Raw genomic sequence first — 19811 nt, 5'->3', positions numbered from 1 at the left:
TCAGCACACCCCCCGTCAATGCCGTTGGGGAGCGAGTACTACAATACCCAGAAGGCTTTGTGTTTGATGCATTTCCTGCGTCGAGGGCGAAAGCTGACAATAAGTCGCCTGGAAAGGTTCATTCTTGTAGGGATTAGTATTTATTTTTCTTTATTGATGGTGTATAGTATTTGTGTCTGTATTGCTGAAAGGAGGCTCAAAGCTAAAATGGAAGATGGTAAAACGGAGAATATGAAGGATTTAGTAGACCGGCTGACATTGGGTGTAACCAGAATACTAGGTGAGTGCAGGGCAGTTACCGTTACCATGGAAATTAACAGGTGAAGACGGGCGTATATAAGGCGAGAGTTATGCTGAGTTCTCTTGGTTATCACGCATTATAAGATTGGTTTGAGCAACATTACTAAAGATTGTAGACTCATGTAAATAAGATTAAATCCGATTATTTGATCTCCCTCTGTGTATCTTGATATAACTGAAAATATTATACATCTTCCTGTAGCTGGTAATTTCAACACAGCGTCCCACTCGCTGTCCTTGGAATACTGCAATGCTCGAGCAAATCACAGCACAAACTGGAGGAGTATCATCTCAACTTCAAACCAGGCACTTTACAACTTTCTGGACTCAATATTGAGTTCAACACCTTCCTGATGAAGGGCTTTTAGATTTAGATTCCTTACAGTGTGGAAACAGGCTCTTCGGCCCAGCAAGTCCACACCGATCCTCCGAAGAGCAACCCACCCAGGCCCATTCCCCTTCACCTAACACTGTGGGCAATTTAGCATAGCCAATTCACCTGACCTGCACATTTTTGGACTGTGGGAGGAACCCGAGCACCCAGACGAAACCCACACAGACACGGGGAGAATGTGCAAACTCCACAAAGACAGTTGCCTGAGGTGGGAATTGAACCTGGGTCTCTGGTGCTGTGAGGCAGTGCTACCCACTGTGCTACCCACATTCTCCTGCTCCTCGGATGCTGCCTGACCTGCTGTGCTTTTCCAGCACCACACTGATCTAAACTCTGGTTTCCAGCATCTGCAGTCCTCACTTTTGCCTACCTTCAGATTGTGAACAATTCCCTCTCTTTTAGCTTTGCTGGTTACATTTTCTGTCGCCCTCTTATCCCTCCCCCACTCCAGTGGGACTATGCTTTTCAGTCTGGCAATTAGACTCATCATTGTTCTACCTTTCTCACATTCCAATCACTTAATCTGAACTTTCAACATCCTTTCTTTCCCACCTCAACACCCACCCCACCTGTCACTTTTGCATAAATGCTGTCCCCTCCACATTTCACTTTAGTTCTGATGAAGAGCCATCTAGATTTGAAACATTGGCTTGCTTTCTCTCTATGGATGCTGCCTGACCCACTGTGATCTCCAGCATTTTCTGTTTTCAGTGAACAGTACAACACAGGAAACGGCTCTGCAATCAGCCATGTCTGTACCAACCATGATGCTGTTTTCAACAAATCCCATCTGCCTGCACATGGTCTGTATCCCTCTATTCCCTGCCTGTTCATGTGTCAAGTGCCTCTTAAACATTGCTATCATATCTGTTTCTACTGCCTCCCTGGTAGCATGTTCCAAGCATCTAAAAACCTTCTATAATGAAGCTGCCATCCTTACCTAGTCTAGTCTACATGTGACTCCATGGTTGACTCTTAACTGCTCTTTGACATGATCTAGCTGCAAACTGCTAGAAAGGAAGAAAGTATTGGAAACAGATGGATCACCTGACATCAACCTTAGTACCAGAAATGAGAATGGCAAAATTGACCCTGTAAGGTCCACCTTATTAACATTTGGAGGCAACTGCCAAAGTTAGGAGAGCTGTCTCCGAGACTAGTCAGGCAATAGTTGTCATGGCCACACTCACTGAATCATAACTTACAGGCAATGTCCCAGATATCATCATCATCACCCCTAGATATGTCCTGTCCCACTACCCACCATAGGTAATGGCAGAGTGGAAGGATACACTTCTACACACGAAAGGTGATAGATGTTTGGCACTCTCTTCCACAAATAGCAATGTATTCTGGGTCAGTTGTTAACTTTAAATCTGAGATAGATAGCTTTTTATTAAAGCAAGAGACAGAGGGATATGGGCCAAAGGCAGATATAAACAATTTGGCCACACATCAGCTGCAATATCATTGAATAGTGGAATATTTTCAAGGGGCTGAATGGCCTACTCCTGTGTGTATGAGTGTAGCGAGTGTAGCACCAACAGTGCTCCAGAAGCTTGACACCATCATGGACAAAGCAGCTCCCTTGGTTGGCGCAACATCGACTCCCTCCACCACTGGTACTCAATAGCAGCAATGTGTACCATTTCCAAGATTCACTGTAGAAATTTGAGAAAAACCCCTCAAGAACACCTTCCAAAGGGAAGGAAACTGCTTACCTTACCTGGTCTGGCCTGTTCCAGACCCACAGCAATGTGGTTGACTCCCTTTGGGCAATTAGAGACAATAAATGCTGGCATTACCATTGATGCTCACATCCCATGAATGAATTTTAATAACTTCCATCTGGAAGGATACAGAAACATACATGGATACACCACTTTTTGCAAGTTCCCCTCCAAGCCACTTATCATCATCACATGGGAATATACATATTCCTTCAGTGTCACTTGGTCTGAATCTGAGAATTCATTTCCTCGTGGCATTGTTTATCCACATACAGCACATTGGCTGCAGCTGTTTGTGCAGAGAACTGACCACCTTCTCGAAGGCAGCTAGGGAACAGTAATAAGTGCTGGCCCTGCCAGTGATGTTCATGTCTGTGAGTGAATTTTAAAAAAAATTCACCCAATATGTTTTTATAGGGGTACTACAGAACAAAGTATAACATTCAGCTACTTTCGGAGATGTTAGATCAGGTGCATATACTTTTGGTCAAAAAGAGAGGTTTTAACAAGGATCTTAAAGGAGGAAAGCAAGATGGGAGGTGTCACCTTGGAATTTCAGAAGTTAAATCCTAGCCAGCTGATGACATGGCCGTTGGTGGATATATTAAAGCTAGGAATGCTAAATGAGATGAGCACAAATATCTCAACGCAAAATATGTTGCAAGCAGGTGAGAATGTATGAACCAGCTTCTAATTTATCAATCTTCTTAGTTGCTTTCAACAAAGATTGGTCAGTTTTAGGACAAGGCTATACCTTTCTGCAGTTAAGGTCAGAAGTCACACAACAGCAGGTTTATTTGAAATCACAAGCTTTTTGTGCTCTGCCCCTTCAGGTGAAGTGAAGTGAAGTGAAGTGAAGTAAAGCATACAACCACAGACTGTATAGGCAGAGAGATCAAAAGATCATACGAATGGTGTGAGTAAAGTGTTGCTGGGTTGAATAATAAGCCTCTGCAGGTAATCAAAAGTGTCAGAAGGTGTGAGCAAAGTGCCAACAGTAGAATAGTGAGTGAAAGGATGACCTATAATCTGATTATTTGAGGCAGAGAGATAGTTACATGTTATTCCAGCCATTTAGTTGAAGAATTGCATGCTTAGGGTCTAACCAAAGTAACAAATAAACCAAAACTGTGTAAACTAATTAAAGTGGAGCGATCATAACAAGTTATCGAGGTGATGGTGTGAAAACAGAACACGAAAGAAGATTTTACAAAGACAGAACAGTATGGTGGGGTTACATGTAGCACAATGTGATCCCAAGATCACAGTTGAGGCCATCTTCCTGGGTATGAAACTTGGCTATCAGTTTCTGTATGACAGTTCTGCATTGTTGTGTATCTCAAGGCTGCCTTGGAGGACATTTACCCAAAGTTCAAGGGTGAATGATCTTGACCCCTGAAGTTTACCCCATTAGGGAGCATTCCTGTCTTGCGATTGTTGCGCTGTGTCCATTCATCTATTGTTGTAGGATTTGCATGGTCTCTATGAAATACTATGCCTCGGGGCAGCCTTGCCTGCAGCGTATGAGGTAGACAACGTTGGCCAAGTCACATGAGTCATAGAGATGTAAAGCATGGAAACAGACCCTTTGGTCCAACTCATCCATGCAGGCCAGATATCCTAAATTAATCTAGCCCCATTTGCCGCACTTGGCCCATATCCCTCAAAACACTTCCTATTAATATACCCATTCAGATGCCTTTAAATATTATATTTGTACCAACCTCCACCACTTCCTCTGGCAGCTCATTCCATACATGTGCCATCCTTTGCTTGAAAAAGCTGCCCCTTAGGTCCCTTTTAAATCTTTCCCCTCTCACCCTAAACCTATGCCGTCTAGTTCTGGACTCCCCTTACCCAGGGAAAAGACCAACCCTGTCCATGCCCCCCCCCCCCCCCAATGATTTTGTAAACCTCTATAAGGTCATCTCCAGCCTCCGACATGCCACGGATTACAGCCCCAGCCTATTCAGTCTCTCCCTGTAACTCAAACCCTCCAACCCTGGAAACATCTTTGTAAATCTTTTCTGAACCCTTTCACATTTCACAACGTCCTTCCTCTAGAAGCGAGATCAGAATTGCATACAATATTCCAAAAGTATCTGCCATGTACGTAGTGGATGGTGTTCTCAAGTGTGATGATCTGGCACGTCTTGCAGAGGTTACTGTGGCAGGACTGTGTCGCGTTGTGGTTGATGTTGTCGTGAAGGTTGGGTAGTTTGCTGCAAACGATGGTCTGTTTAAGTTTTGGCAGGCGAGAAGTGGGAAGATGGGGATGAACTTGGTGAGATGTCTGTCATTATCGATGACATGTTGAAGGCTGTGAAGAACATGACGTAGTTTCTCAGTTCCAGGGAAGTGCTGAAGGATTGTGTCCTGTGTCTTCTGAGGTGGTCGTTGTGATTTGTGGCTGTGGCACGCCAGAACTGGCGATCGATGAGTTGAGCATCATATCCCGTTCTTATCATAGAGAAGTGCAGCATCATGAGGTTCATCCAGACATACGGAGCAGCAATGAGAACCAGGTTTACACCCTGATATGCCAACATTTTCATTCCCAAGTTTGAGCAAAATTTCTTTGCTGCACAGGACCTTCAACCAATGCTATACACCACATACATCAACGACATTTTCTTCCTCTGGACTCATGGCGAGGAATCACTGAAACAACTACACAATGATATCAAAATGTTTCATCCCACCATCAGATTTACCTCTTCAAAATCAGTCTCATTCTTGGACAAACACATCTCCATCAAGGCTGGGCACCTCAGTACTTCACTCTGCTGCACACCCACGTATATACTCATGATGCTACACTTCTCCAGCTTCTACCCTAAAGAGGCATCCCCTACGGACAAGCCCTATGTATATCCAGGATCTGCTCAGACAAGGAGGAATGCACTAGACACCTACAGCCGCTGAAAGACCCCCCATAAGAACGGGATAAGATGCTCAACTCATCAATCAACGGTTCCCATGTGCCACAGCAAAAAACCGCAATGACCTCCTCAGGAGACAACACCGGGCACGACTGATACAGTACTTTTCATTGTCCACTACTTCCCTGGAGCAGAGAAACTATGCCATGTTCTTCGCAGCTACCAACGTGTCATTGATGACAACCAACATCTCGCCAAGATTGTCCCTACGTTCCCCACTTCTCGCCTTCAAACAACTGCCAAACCTTAAACAGACCGTTGTTTACTGCAAACTACCCAGCCTTCAGGGCAATGTAGACTACACAACTCTGCCACAGCAACCTCTACAAAACATGCCAGATCATCGACGTAGTTCCTACCATCACACAATGGAACACCACCAACCACATACGTGGCAGGTACTCATTTGACTCGACCAATGTTGTCTACCTCTTATGCTGCAGGCAAGAATGTTGGTGAGACCATGCAGATGCTACAACAACGGATGAATGGACACCGCGTAACAATCGCCAGCCAGGAATGCTCACTCCCAATCTGAGAATGCTTCAGTGGTCAAGGACATTCAGCCTCCAATCTGTAGGGTAAGCGTCCTCCAAGGCAGCCTTCCAAATACAAACAGAAACTGATAGCCAAGTTCCATACCCATGATGATGGCCTCAAATGTGATCTTGGAATCACGTCATGCTACATGTAACCCCCACCATACTGTCCTATATTTGTAAAATCTTCCTTATTTTCCTGTTTTGACACCATCACCTTGATACTTTACGATCTCTCTACCTTAATTAGTTTTGTATAATTTTGGTTTCCTTGTTACTTTGGTTAGACCGTTGGTTTGCAACTCTTATACCTATCATGTTATTCCAGCTGTTTGGTTTGCCTCCAGCACCACTTTTATTTTTAACTTTTTTGTAATTATCTCTCTGCCTCAATTAATTGGATTATAGGTCATCCCTTCACTTACTATTCCACTGTTGACACTTTGCTCACATTGTCTAATGCTTTTGATCACCAGCAGTGACTTATTATTCAGCCCACCAACACTCCACTTCATTTGTATAATCTTTTGCTCTCTCTACCCAATGATCTCTGCTTATAAATTCTGTGCCTGTACTTTTCTTCACTTCACCTGATGAAGGGGCAGTGCTTCAAAAGCTTGTGATTTCAAATAAACCTGTTGGACTGTAACCTGGTGTTGTATGACTTCTGACCTTGATCTTATCCACCCCAGTCCAATACCGGCACCTCCACATCATTTCTGCAGTTAAACCATAGCTTTATTGTTAAGGCGCAAGTTACAAGATTTTCTTGAGTGAAAGAAAGAGCAATTGTTTTACCTGCTAACCTCAATACCTGCGTGCAGTAACTTGGGCCCACTTTCACACAAAAGCACAAAGTTAAAAGGTAATAGTGTCCAGTGCAAAGGTAAAAAATGGCTTAAAAGAGTCCTTTGGTGTCTTTGAGGCACATGATTTTGGCCTGAGACTGTAGTTAATAGTTAGTGTCTTAGACCATCAGCAATCAAGAAAATTGCAATTTTCTTTTAAGTTATTGGTTCTGAGGGTCTTCGCTGCATTCAATGCTGCCTTCTTGAGAGAGAGTGCCTCCTCATGCCGTGTTTATTCTGTATTGATAATTCTACTTCCTTCTGGTCTGCCAAAGTAAGAACTCTTTGTTTATATAATCCATCTGCTGAAGTTATCATTTCAAGCTTGATGATTGCACTTGTGAGGATTCTCAATGGTATAAATGAAAGGGTCTTTTCTGCCTTCCCAACAGAGCCTGGTTGACTGGCAGCACTGCCTTTAAGAAATGTTAATGCCAGGTCAGACTACCTTGGTCTAATCTATATCAGTTTCTTGAAATGTACCTCGCATGGAAGGTCAGGTGATCCCTTTGGCCATTTTAAGTCTGCTGGCGGGATACAAAGATCATAGACTATATTTTGTATCATCATGATAATATTCATATAAAATACAAGGTAGGGGCATTGTTATCAATCTGAAGAGTGCAACCATTTTATTGAGATTGTACTACAGACCTCCCAACGGCCAAAGAGTGATAGTGGAATAGAATTGTGGACAGATTATGGAAAAATGTAAAAATAACAGGGTTGTGGTGGGTGATTTTAACTTCCACCTTATTGACCAGGACTCCCTTAGCGCCAAAAGCTTCAATGGGATGGGATTTGCAAGGTGTTCCAGGATACTTTTTTAAAACAATATGTAAATAGTCCAACAAGGGGAGGGGCCACACTAGACCTGGTACTGGGGAATGAGCCTGGCCAAATGATCAAAGTTTCAGTGGGAAAGCATTTCGGGAACAGTGATCATAATTCCTTAAGTTTTCATTCAAATTTATAGATAAGGGTAAGAGTAGTCCTCATGTGAAAGTACTAAATTGAGGGAAGGTTAACTACAACAATATTAGGCAGGAACAGGGGAATGTAAAATGTAGATTTAGAATAAATCCACATCTGGTATGTGGCAGTCTTTTAAATGGCAATTGACTAGTGTTCAAGATCCACATGATACTGTGAAAATGAAGGATAAGGATGCAAGATACAGGAATGTTGGATGACAAGAAATCGAGAGCTTAGTTCAAAAGAACGTTCTGCTCTGTATGATTCCAAAATAGCAGAATATGTAAGGTTTAGGAAACTGAAGACAGGCAGAGCCCTTGATGAATCTGAAGTTAACAGGAAATAACTCACAAGGACTTAGGTTGGCTAAAAGGGACCACGAAATATCTTTGGCACACAGGAGCTAGGGTATAAAAATTGGCAGATATGTCGCAGTTGCATAGAACTTTAGTTCGGGCACATTTGAAATATTGTGTACAGTTCTGGTTGCCACACTAGCAGAAGGAAGTGGAAGCTTTGGAGAGGATATAGAACCAGTTTACCAGAATGTTACCTGCTTTGGATGATATTAGCTATGAGGAGAGATTTGACAAACTTAGTTTGTCCTCATTTGAACTTTAAAGGATTATTAGAGGCATGGATAATTGCATTCTTTTTCCCAGGATAGAACTGTAAATTACTAAGGGATATAGGTTTAAGGTAAAAGGGGGTAAATTTAAAGGAAATCTGAAAGGCAGGTTTTTTTACACAGAGGGTGGAACGTGCTGCTAGAGGAGGTGGTGGAGGCAGATATATTAGCAACGTATCTTGACAGACACATACATAGGCAGGAAATATATGGGTATGGAGACAAAAGGTTTTAGTTTTGAAAAGAATCATGTGTTGGTGCAGTCTTGATGGACCAAAGGACCTGTTCCTGTGTCATACTGATCTTTGTTCTTTGTAGTTTTGAATAGAAACGCTATTGAAATGTCTGTATAAGAGAGTTTGGCTGTTTCCAATAACATGAGTGTCATGTTGTTTGCACTACAGCCCTTCATCAGATGGTCTGATGAAAGACCATTGACCTGAAATATTAATGCAGAATCACAATTGTTACGGAGCAGAAGGTGGTCAGTCAGGCCATTATTTCTGCACCAATTCCATTACTTAGTGCCAATCTCCTGCCTTTTTCCCATATCTTTGCAGAATGCACAAGTCGATTGGAAAATATCTAATAAAGGTGTCTACAAAACCCATTTACCAATACTTTTGACGTTTTTAGAAAGTCGTCCAGGTGTGACAGAAGTTAGATATGTAGAAAAGGAACCAGCAGAGCGTCATACAATTATCTCGTGGGAACAGGTAAGCAATCTTACATTTGAACTTTGAATCTAAATTGTATAGTCTTGACTTATTATTTGAAGGGATTATTTTAGATCATGCTTTGAAGTTCCATTGTTCTGTCCCTATCAAAAAAAAGCATCAAGTTAATTGTATTTACTAAGCAAAGAATGAAGTTGATTATTGTGTGATGAAGGTATAGAGGTGTACTTTAACTTCTAAGAGAGTGAAGGGCCTAGCAAGCACACAGAGTGCTGGAGAATTTACAATGTACCTGGTTTACTATGAGACAAAAATAAAATCAAATTTGGCCAATCCGTTTAAGTTATATTCCAAGATACTAAATCAATCAAGTTTGAATTTGGTATTTTGACAATATTAAAATTGTCAGGATTCCTGATGAAGGGCTTTTGCGTCGATTTTCCTGCTCCTAGGATGCTGCCTGACCTGCTGTGCTTTCCCAGCACCACACTGTGGAAGCCACCAACACATGCAGATTGCAGCAGAATAGGTCTCTTAAAGGTACCTTTATCTATCAATTACCTGTGACACAGGAACCTTAAGAAGAAGAAAAGAAGACTGAGGAAGATACAAAGAGAAGATTCGACAGTTGGCTGGTTTTGAAATTTGAATTTTTTGGTCAATTTTAATTGGACGTTTAATCGGACCAGTATTATAGAAGAGAAAGTAAAAGATAGGTTAGAGAAAGGAGTTATAAATAGTTGTTAGTTAATTATTTTCTGTTAGATGTTTTTAAAAAGTTGTTAATTTTTACTTTAAGTAGTGACCTTTGAGATAGTTATTGGCCTCTCGAATTTTAACAGGTTAAATCATTTCTGTGTTGCTGGTTTAAATTAGTGGGAGGGTGGGGTTACCACGTGTCGCACCAATTTGGGGGCTTTCTTCAGAGTTTTGAACTGGTTTATACAGATTTAAATGGATTTGGGGGTAGGAAAAATTCCAGTGGATTTCAACATTTGCAGGTTAGATCTTTAAACAAATTGTCTCACCTAAGTTTTATTTAATTTTGGTGACTTGTGGTTGATGAAATTAAATGTGAGAGAAATGGTTGTTAAAATTGCTAAAGATGTTCTGGGATTTGAAGATGATTCTCGATTTGCCAAGAAAGTTTAGAAGGAAAGAAAAAGACCATACTTTTAGCTTTAGCAAATAAGTTAGATTTGGGTTTAACCAAGGACAAAAGTAAAACTGAAATTGCAAGGGAGTTACTCAAACACTTAGGTATGTCAGAGAAACAGCCAAGTGCAGTAGAGGTAGAAAAACTCAAATTACAATTGAGGAAAATGGAGTTAGAAGATAAACAGAGATAGGGGGAGAGAGAAGGTTCTTAGCTGAGCAAAGAAAGAGAGAAGAAAGGGAGTGAGAAAGAGAGAGAAGAGGAAAAAGAAAGAGCGAGTAGGTTCTCAGCTGAGCAAAAAAAGAAATTGAACTTGAGAAGTTGCCACTTAGTCAGCAAAGTCAAGTTAACAGGATGGAGTTTAAGAGAAGGTAATGATGTATACAGATATGTCAAAATTCTTCCACATTTTGATGTTGAAGCCTTCTTTATTTCAATTGAAAAATTGGATAGGCAGATGTAGTGGTCAGAGGATTTATGGGTAATGCTAGTTCAGACTAAACTGGTAGGCAGAGCTAGTGAGGTATTTGCCGCACTGTCAGATGAGGGGTCAAGAGATTATGAAGAGATTAAATAGGCTATTTTAAGTGCTTATGAATTGGTACCAGAAGCATATTGACAGTGGTTCAGAAACATAAAGAAGGAACCAGGTCAGACTTATGTTAGTTCGAAAGAATTAAACATAGTCATTTTGATAGCTGGGTGTGTGTGTTTTAAAAATAGGTAAGACCTTTGAGGTTCTATGAGAGATTATTCTGCTGGAGGAGTTTAAAAACTCACTTCCAAAAATGATAAGAATTCACATGGTGGAGCAGAAAGTTCAGGAAATGAGAAGGGCTGCAGAATTAGCAGATGAATACATGTTGGTGCATAAGACAAGCATCCGACCAGAATTTTGTCCTGTGAGGGACAGAAGTTGAGCGAAGGGGAGATCCCACTCTACAAAACCAAGAGTAGAGAATACAGATAAGAATTTACCACAGGATAATAAAAAAGCTCAAGAGGGTGGAAAGGAGGTGAATGGCCTCAGGTGTTTCCACTGTAGTAAAGTGGTACATGTGGTAAAGTCACAGCGCTGGTCATTAAAGAAAAGCACTATGGGAAAGAGTGTGGTAAAAGAAGCTAAGCCAGTGGCATTAGTGAAGGTAGTAAAATAGACCCTAGGAAGAGCAGAGAAGCTTCAGGAGAGTGCACAGCCTAGGCAGGAGCTGGGTATGGAGCTAGTACCTGATATCTACAAAGAATCTGCCTCTGGGTAAAGTTTACTCAGAAAGAAAAGGGAGAGCAGGACAAGAAGGTATAATTTCGAGAGATACAGGATCTAACCAGTCACTGATAATGAGCGATGAGCACATATGCACTCTTTCTGATCTGTTACCCAAGAGTGTAGTGATTTGTGAGATAGACGGACAGACATTTAGTGTTCCCCTATGTAAGATCAGGTTGGAGAAGTAACAGTGGAAGTGATTGACGGAGTGTCAGTCCCAAGAATTCAGTTTTTTTCTTGGGAATGACTTGGCAGGATCCAAGGTGGGAGTGACCCCCCCCCGTTATGGAAAAGCCCAAGGGAGGCCAATAAACTGAGTGGTTAAAGCAGAAGTATCCTGGTATTTTCCCAGACTACGTAGTAATCAGATCCCATGCTCATAAGTCACAGCATGAAGTGAAAAGTAAAGAGAAAAATGAAGGAGTTGAGGTTCAGTTAGGGGCACCCTGTTTGACGTAATGGTGCAGGGAAAACCTGAACAGGCAGAGAGTCAGACAGAAGTGTTTAGTCCTGAAAGGTTAAGAGACTTGCATCAGCAAGACAAGATGATAAAAAATATATATGTGGATACGTACTCCGAAAAGGAGGAAGAGAATATTCAGGAGGGTTATTATCTGAAAGATAGAATCCTAAGACGGAAATAGACACCATGGCAGGTTAGTGCAGAGGAGAAATGGGCTGAAGTGCACCAGATTTTGTTGCCAGGATCATATAGGCAGGAGGTGTTACGGGTAGCACATGAACTACCTGTAGGAGGTCTATCTAGGTGTACGAAAGACCCAGACTAAGGTACAAAGACATTTTTATTGGCCTGGAATGCACGAGGGTGCAGTGAACTTTTGCCGTATGTGTCATACGTGTCAAATAGTAGGTAAGCCACATGCGGTAATAAAACCAGCACCTTTGTGCCAATTCCTGAGTTTGAAGAGCCTTTCACATGGGTTAAAATTGACTGTGTAGGTCCCCTCCCAAGAACTAAATGTGAGAACCAGTACTTGTGAACCATAATGGATGTGTCTACCAGATTTCCGGAGGCAATTCCATTACGGAGTATCACAGCAAAAAAGGTGGTAGAGGAACTAGTAGCTTTCTTCACATGGTATTGGATGCCCAAAGGTATTCAGTCGGACCAAGGGTCAAAGTTTACTGCTAGGTTGTTTAAGGAGGTTATGGATTGCATAGGTGTACAGCACTTTAAATCCAGTGCGTATCATCCTGAATCCCAGGGAGCTTTAGAAAGGTGGCATCACACCTTGAAGACCATGTTGAGAGCATACTGTAAGGATTACATGATTGGGATAAAGGTATCCCATTTGTAATGTTTGCCATTAGAGACGCCCCAAATGAATCTACTCAGATCACTCCCTTAGAGTTAATATTTGGGCATGAAGTGAGAGGCCCTTTAAAATTAATTAAAGAAAAATTGACAGGACCAAAATCAGAAATCTCACACTTAGATTATGTATCAGAGGTGAGGGAGAGACTAAATCAAGTAGGTGACTTTGGTAAACAGCACCGAAAGAAGGCACAATGTAGAATGAAACAGGTGGCAGACAAAAGCTCTGAGACCCAGATGTTTTCTCAAGGGGAAGACTTGTTAGTACTGTTACCAGTGATAGGAGATCCCTTCAAAGCTAGGTTTAGTGGCCCCTATCAAATTGAGGAAAAATTGAATCAAATAAACTATCTAGAAAAGATGCCAGATAGAAAAAGAAAAGGCATCAGGTATGTCATGTGAACATGTTGAAACCATGTTATTAGTAGAGAGAAAGAACTGGAGAAACAGGTGTTAGTTACTGCCTCGCAGAGTGAGGAATCAAATCTAGGTGATGTGAATTTTGATGTGCCTCAAAATAGATTAAAAAATGTCCTTGAGGAGTGGGATAGGTTAGTAAGCTATCTAGCTCTTGAGCATAGAAGGCAGTTGAAAATTTTTTTTACTGCAGTATATGGACATATGTAAGAAAAGGAGGACTAATGCTATTGTACGTGAAATAGACGAAGGGAATACTGCTCCAATAAAACAACACCCCTACCGGTTTAATCCGTTCAAATTCAGACAGGTCCAGAAGGAGGTGGAGGCCATTCTTGACAAGGATATCATCAAGCCAGGACGAGTGGAGTTTGCCGATCGTCTTAGTCCCCAAACTGGATGGGACTCAATGATTCTGTGTACATTATCGGAAGGTCAACACCATTACAAAATCAGACTGATATCCAACTCTTAGATTGGAGGACGATATGAGAAAATCGGACAAGCCAGTTACGTCACCAAGTGCGACTTACTGCATAGTTACTGGCGGGTAGCTTTATCAGAGATAGTGAAATAAATTTCTGCGTTTGTATCTCCAAGTGGGCTATGTCAATTTAAAGTGATGCCCTTTGGAATGAAGAACGCATCCACCACATTTCAAAGACTCATGAACAGAGTTGTGGCTGGGCTAACAAATGAGCTATATCAATTTAAAGTGAAGCCCTTTGGAATCCCATGTCGTAACAATTCTCACTTGGTACACTAAACTTGAGAGAAAACATCTATAATAAATAGAAGATGTCAGTGCATTACTAATCCAAAAAAAAATTAACAAATCGAAGCATTCTGTCAAAGGAACAATTTTATTGATGGTTGCTTAGACTTGTGACATTTTTCACTTTTAACAAAGCACTTGCAACTCTGCCAATACAATATTTTAAATGATAGAGCATCATGCTGTACATCCAGAATATAGAATTGTATTACATAGCATCATGGTTAAATAAGTCATTACTGCTTTTTGCTGATGTTCGCCATGTTCAATTTACAAGGACCAGCGGCATGATGCAAATCAGCTTTGACCAGCATTTGAACCTTAAGTACTTTGCGTATTTACAGTGCAAATAGAGTGAATGAAATTATTGGAATTTGCAAACACGTTCTTTGTGTATTTGACCCTTCAATGTCCTGGAATTTAGCAGATTTGGATTCACATTTTCACACATCAAATTGATGCTGATTTCACCTACCCAGCTTGTTGTCTCACCCATTTTATAATTGTAGCAATGGTATGTAATTCATTTTTTACTGCTTGCAAAGTCCCCTACCAGGAGTGCTGACTCCCCGGACTGTAATTGGACATATCCCTCGACCATGACCAGCCCAAACGGATTACAGACCCAATTTGCTAACAACAATGACACTGCAAACTATGATTTGGAGGTGCCAGTCTAGGACTGGGGTGTAAGTTTAAAAATCACACAACAGCAGGTTATAGTGCAACAGGTTTATTTGGAAACACGAGCTGCTCCTTCATCAGGTGGTTGTGGAGTATAAGAACATTAAGACAGAATTTATTAGCAATGGCTTACAGTGTGATGCAACTGAAATAATATATTGAAAAAGACTAGATTGTTTAAGTCTCTCATCTTTTAGAATGACCATATTGGTTTCAGTTCTTACATATGTAAATCCCAGAACTTTTTTTTTAAAGTTACATTCTCAAGTGAATTGTAACAATGTTGGCCCAGATAATGCATTGAAGGTGTGAGGTGCCCTGTATGAGGCTGTCTATGCCCCAATGTTCAGATTGATTCTATTTCTAAAAAAGGGATTTACAGAATCTTGCATGGATTCATGCAGTTTTTGAGCAAAATAAAATGTAATTCTGCAAGTACAAATTCACCCCACAAACTTATGTATAGTATGTGGGTGTGGAGGGGTATGAGTGTCTGTGAGAGAGTATGTGTGTGAGTGTGCGTATAAAGGGTACCCACTGCACTACAGACACACACACATGCACACGCACACTTCTGCAGACCGATACCCTCACACATACACACTCGCACACTCACAGACTTATACCCCTTTATATTCACACTCACACAGATACACATACTCTGAGAGATTTTTTTAACACTTCAAAGCATGGATACTACGAACTTGCAGGTCAGCACTAACCAATCTAGTGCTGAGACAGTAAGCAAGGAACCCTGAAATGCAGCTTGGTCCAATCCTTGAGCTGGAAGGCTGTCTCTCTGCACAAAGTGTCCCTGCAACAATGGACTCTCAGACCCAAGTAAAACTGTGGTATTGGGTGAAGAGGTTTCAAGCATCTCAGGAGATGAGGGATTTTAAGGTCTGGGAAGGGAGGAAGGAATGAAAGGAGCCTTCTGGTCCAGTGCCCACAATCCATATAGGACATGCTCCAAAGATAGTACTACCTTCCTTCCTATCCTTTTCTAAACTTTAAATTTAATTGCTGGTGGGTCCCACAATGCAGATCTGTACTTCCTAAGCGCCTACAAGTTGATCAGAGAGATGCCGTAACAATCCTGTGAAGTTGACAATTAGCAAATGCCAGTGCCCACAAATTGCATGTGCCTGTGCCCTTGGATCATGCCCTAAGAGGCTGTTTTATGGATGAGGAACATGGAGGCTCTTTGGGACAAGCAACAAGCTGATGTTGTCAAGTATCTACTCTGACTTACTTCTATGCTGAGAATCTTTTGGTGTCGAGTTTGTTCACAGCAGGTAGGTAGGATAAGAAGCTGCATATTTATTGAGGTGGGATGGACAGTTACTAAGGCAATGAAAGGAACCTTCTGATTTGAGAAAGTCATTTTTAGAAAGTCATCCAGGATGCTTCGGAAGTACAGACCTGCACTGTGGGGCCCACCAGCAATTAAATTTAAAGTTTAGTAAAGGATAGGAAGTACTATCTTTGGAGCATGCCCTTTACGGATTGTGGGCACTGGACCAGAAGGTTCCTTTCATTCCTTTCATAAGACATAAATAATAATCGCCATTAAAAGGCAACTCGCTACCCTAGCAAGAATTTCATCTCATCACCTGAAATTTAGTTAAAAGATGCAGCAAACTGCTCCCAACATCAAGGTAGGCCTCATCACACATCTTGCGTAATTCTGTCACATTCCTTACCTTGCCCATGTCATTCATGCTCTATAAAATTCCCCCAATGTGTTTTTGACTTTAATAAGAGTGATTTTAGTGCTATAAAAACATGATTAGAGGACTTAAACTGTTTCATAAATATGGACACAGATTTGTTCAAAGTGAAAAGGCAGTTTGCTGCAGTAGTTTACAAAGGCAGAGGAATCATCAGTAGATTTTCTGAGGAGACAGTTAATGATGAAAGATTTGCAGGGAACAACACCAAAAAAGAGGGAACATTTGGACCAATCATATGGGACAGCAAAAGAGATTGAGTGCTAAGCCACTTAATCAAAGGTTGAAAGTCAAGGTAGCAGGATATGTATCGCAGACAGCATGAGCTCAAACTGCATAAAAGGAGATTGTAGAAGTAAAGGTATGAGTTCAGGACTAGAATTCAGGAACCCTGGGGATAGCTCTGCATAGAGGACCTAGAAGGAAGGGTGGCCAAAGCAGCTGAAATGAGCTTACACCTATATAGTCACTGACATATTCTGCTATTTATGTTTGCAGAAGAATTGTTGCTTACTCCCAGAGGATCTGAGGAACTTTTACCAAATGACTGATGGCTTTTTGATGACCTGGAGTATAAAATTTGATGGTAAGGCCATTGAACTTCTGTTGTGCTTTTATGAGGTCAAATTATTTTCCATTTGTATTGGCCAGTCACCCAGAATTGTGCATGGGTGCTGAGTATTCTGATGAAAAGGGGTTAGAAAGTAGCACAACATATAGAAATAATTAATTTCCCTTTTTTTTATTGTCATGCATTCTGATGTTGTTATATATCTACTTAAAAATCCTGTGACCTTGGATGAAGGGCCCAGTGGATTCTCAGGCCCAAGTAAGTCTATGGTATTCGGTGAAGAGGTTTCAAACATCTTAGGAAGTGAGGGGATTTAAGGTCTAGGAAGGGAGGAAGGAGTGAAAGGAACCTTCTGGTCCCAGTGCCCACAATCCATAAAAGGTATGCTTCAAAGATAGTACTGTCTTCCTTCACATCCTTTTATAAACTTTAAAAATCACTATCCATATCTGTCCATCTACCCATGCCAAGCATATAATGGCATCAGCAGGTAATATTGAGATTAATTGAGATTTTAGCAAACAATAATTCCACTACATGGATCACTGCAAACATTAATGCCATCTCAGCTTAAACTTTGAACCAATGTCCTATATGCTTGTTAGGTTTATGTATAAAGTTCTCCAGGAAATGATTTTCCCTGACGCCCTGACCAAAATTCATTCGTTATCCCAATATCAGCAAAACAGCATAATTCATGTCATTGGAATTTGTTTGTTGCTTAGTGCACCTATCAAATAAGATACAACATTTAAAGGTTAATTAATTGGCTGTAGTGTGCTTTGGAATGTTCTGATTAAATTAAAACCTCTGTGTGAATTTCTAAGTTAAGGTTCCATTGGTAGATTTTCTTTTGGTCTAAATGTTTCATAATTTAGATTTGGAAAAGAATAACATCAAGGTAGTAGGGGAGTAAATTATCATTTGTGGTTTCATTTTAAAAGAAAATTAAACATAGAGATCCAGTATAACCTAGTTACTCAGTTCTGTTTAGAAACAATCAATTAATATTTAAACTGACTTTTACCTCTCTGCAGTGTATTACAGTCTTAATTGTATGTCCAAAAATATCCATTTGTGTTGTTGCACATTGAATCATAAATTATTGGGGGGAGAAATGCATTCAGTAGCTTTAATTACCTTGATTCCACCATCTATTTAAAATGAAGCTTGAGTGATATTTGCATATCAGCAAAACCAAAACTGAATCACAATTTTGTTGCAACTATCAATTTTTGAATGTGAAGAAATTTCAATGAAGGAATCCAGTTATCTCATCTTTCTGTGATTGTTCAAGTAATAAGATTATAAAGCTAATACTGCTGTAAGATATGAAATTATGTTGAATCATGTGTTATAAGACAGTAATATTCATTTTTGTTTTTGATTTCTCTGACAATAAAATAGTATTTCTGTCTTAGGCAATAACATGCAGTTGGGAACAATGGTAATCAATAGTATTTCAACACTTTGTCGTCTGGGCACAACATCTGTTTACAGCTTGCCTAATTCACCAACTCTGGATGACCTCGAAAATGATACAGATGATGAAGGTACTATTTTGGAAAGTAATAGTTCAATAAACAAGATACTTTTAAACCTGTTATCTGTTGGTATTTACGTGACAATGTGAAAAATTGCCCAGGCATGTCCCATCCATGAAAAGCAGAACAAATCCAATTGAATTGGCCAATTAAAATCTGATCTGTCTACATTCAATAAAACACAGAACATTACAGCGCAGTGCAGGTCCTTTGGCCCTCGATGTTGCGCCGACATGTGAAAATAATCTGATGCCCATCTAACCTACGATACTCCATTGTAATCCATTTGTAATAAATGTCCTTAACATTGGCGAGTCTACTACTGTTGCAGGCAGGCCGTTCCACGCCCCTACTACTCTCTAGGTAAAGAAACTACCCCTGATATCTGTCATAAATCTATCACTCCTCAATTTAAAGCTGTGTCTCCACATATTAGCCTTCACCCTAGGTCTCTGTGAACCTAGGTCTCCACCCTATCTAATCCTCTGATTATCTTATATGTCTCGATTAAGTCACCTCTCAACATTCTTCTCTCCAATGAAAACAGCCTCAGTTCCCTCAGCCTTTCCTCATAAAACCTTCCTCTATACCAGGCAACATCCTTGTAAATCTCCTCTGAACTCTTTCCACAGCTTCCACATCCTTCCTATAATGCAGTGACCAGAACTGCACACAACACTCCAGGTGTGGCCTTACCAATGTCTCGTACAGCTGAAGCATGATTTTGTGGCTCTGAAACTCAATCCCACTACCAATAAACGCCAACACACCATATGCCTTCTTAACAACCCTATCAACCTGGATAGCAACATTCAGGGATTTATGCACCTGGACACCGAGATCTCTCTCTGTTCATCTACACTGCCAAGAACTTTACCATTAGCCCAGTACTCTGCATTCCTGTTACTTCTTCCGAAGTGAACTACCTCACAATTTTCCACATTAAACTCCATTTGCCACTTCTCAGTCCAACTCTGCATCTTATCTATATCCCTCTGTAACCCACAACATCCTTCGGCACTATCTACAACTCTGCCTAAATAGTGACATCCGCAAATTTACTAACCCATCCTTCTACACCCACATCCAGATCATTTATAAAAATGGCAAACAGCCGTGGCCCCAAAACAGATCCTTGCCGCACACCACTGGTAACTGAGCTCCAGGATAAACATTTCCCATCAACCACCACCCTCTATCTTCTTTCAGCTAGCCAATTTCAGATCCAAACCACTAAATCATCTTCAATCCCGAAACTCCATATTTTGTGCAATAGCCAACCATGTGGAACCTTATCA

The 19811-nt window shown here is 40.8% G+C and overlaps 1 protein-coding gene across 5 annotated transcripts in view; it reads left to right on the top strand.

Moving 5' to 3' along the window:
* The first annotated feature begins 132 nt into the window (after window positions 1–132).
* Window positions 133–19811, top strand: part of tpgs2 (tubulin polyglutamylase complex subunit 2) — a 49736-nt gene continuing 30057 nt past the window's right edge. The window contains exons 1-5 of one of the 5 annotated variants that reach the window (XM_087990012.1): window positions 133–280; window positions 8993–9072; window positions 16897–16984; window positions 17204–17227; window positions 18391–18522. In XM_087990012.1, coding sequence (XP_087846138.1) covers window positions 157–280; window positions 8993–9072; window positions 16897–16984; window positions 17204–17227; window positions 18391–18522 — 448 coding nt within the window. In that variant the 5' untranslated portion in view covers window positions 133–156. Of the gene's footprint in view, window positions 281–1339; window positions 1498–8916; window positions 9073–16896; window positions 16985–17203; window positions 17228–18390; window positions 18523–19811 lie in introns of those variants that run through there. The other 4 variants (XM_087990024.1, XM_087990010.1, XM_043685378.2 and 1 more) reach the window with 4 other exon arrangements.

This window comes from Chiloscyllium plagiosum, unplaced genomic scaffold (genome assembly GCF_037043375.1).
Source record: "Chiloscyllium plagiosum isolate Xiang-an unplaced genomic scaffold, Cpla_swu_hap1 HiC_scaffold_1, whole genome shotgun sequence".
Classification (NCBI taxonomy): Eukaryota; Metazoa; Chordata; class Chondrichthyes; order Orectolobiformes; family Hemiscylliidae; genus Chiloscyllium; species Chiloscyllium plagiosum.
This window is presented reverse-complemented; position numbering and strand designations above follow the sequence as displayed.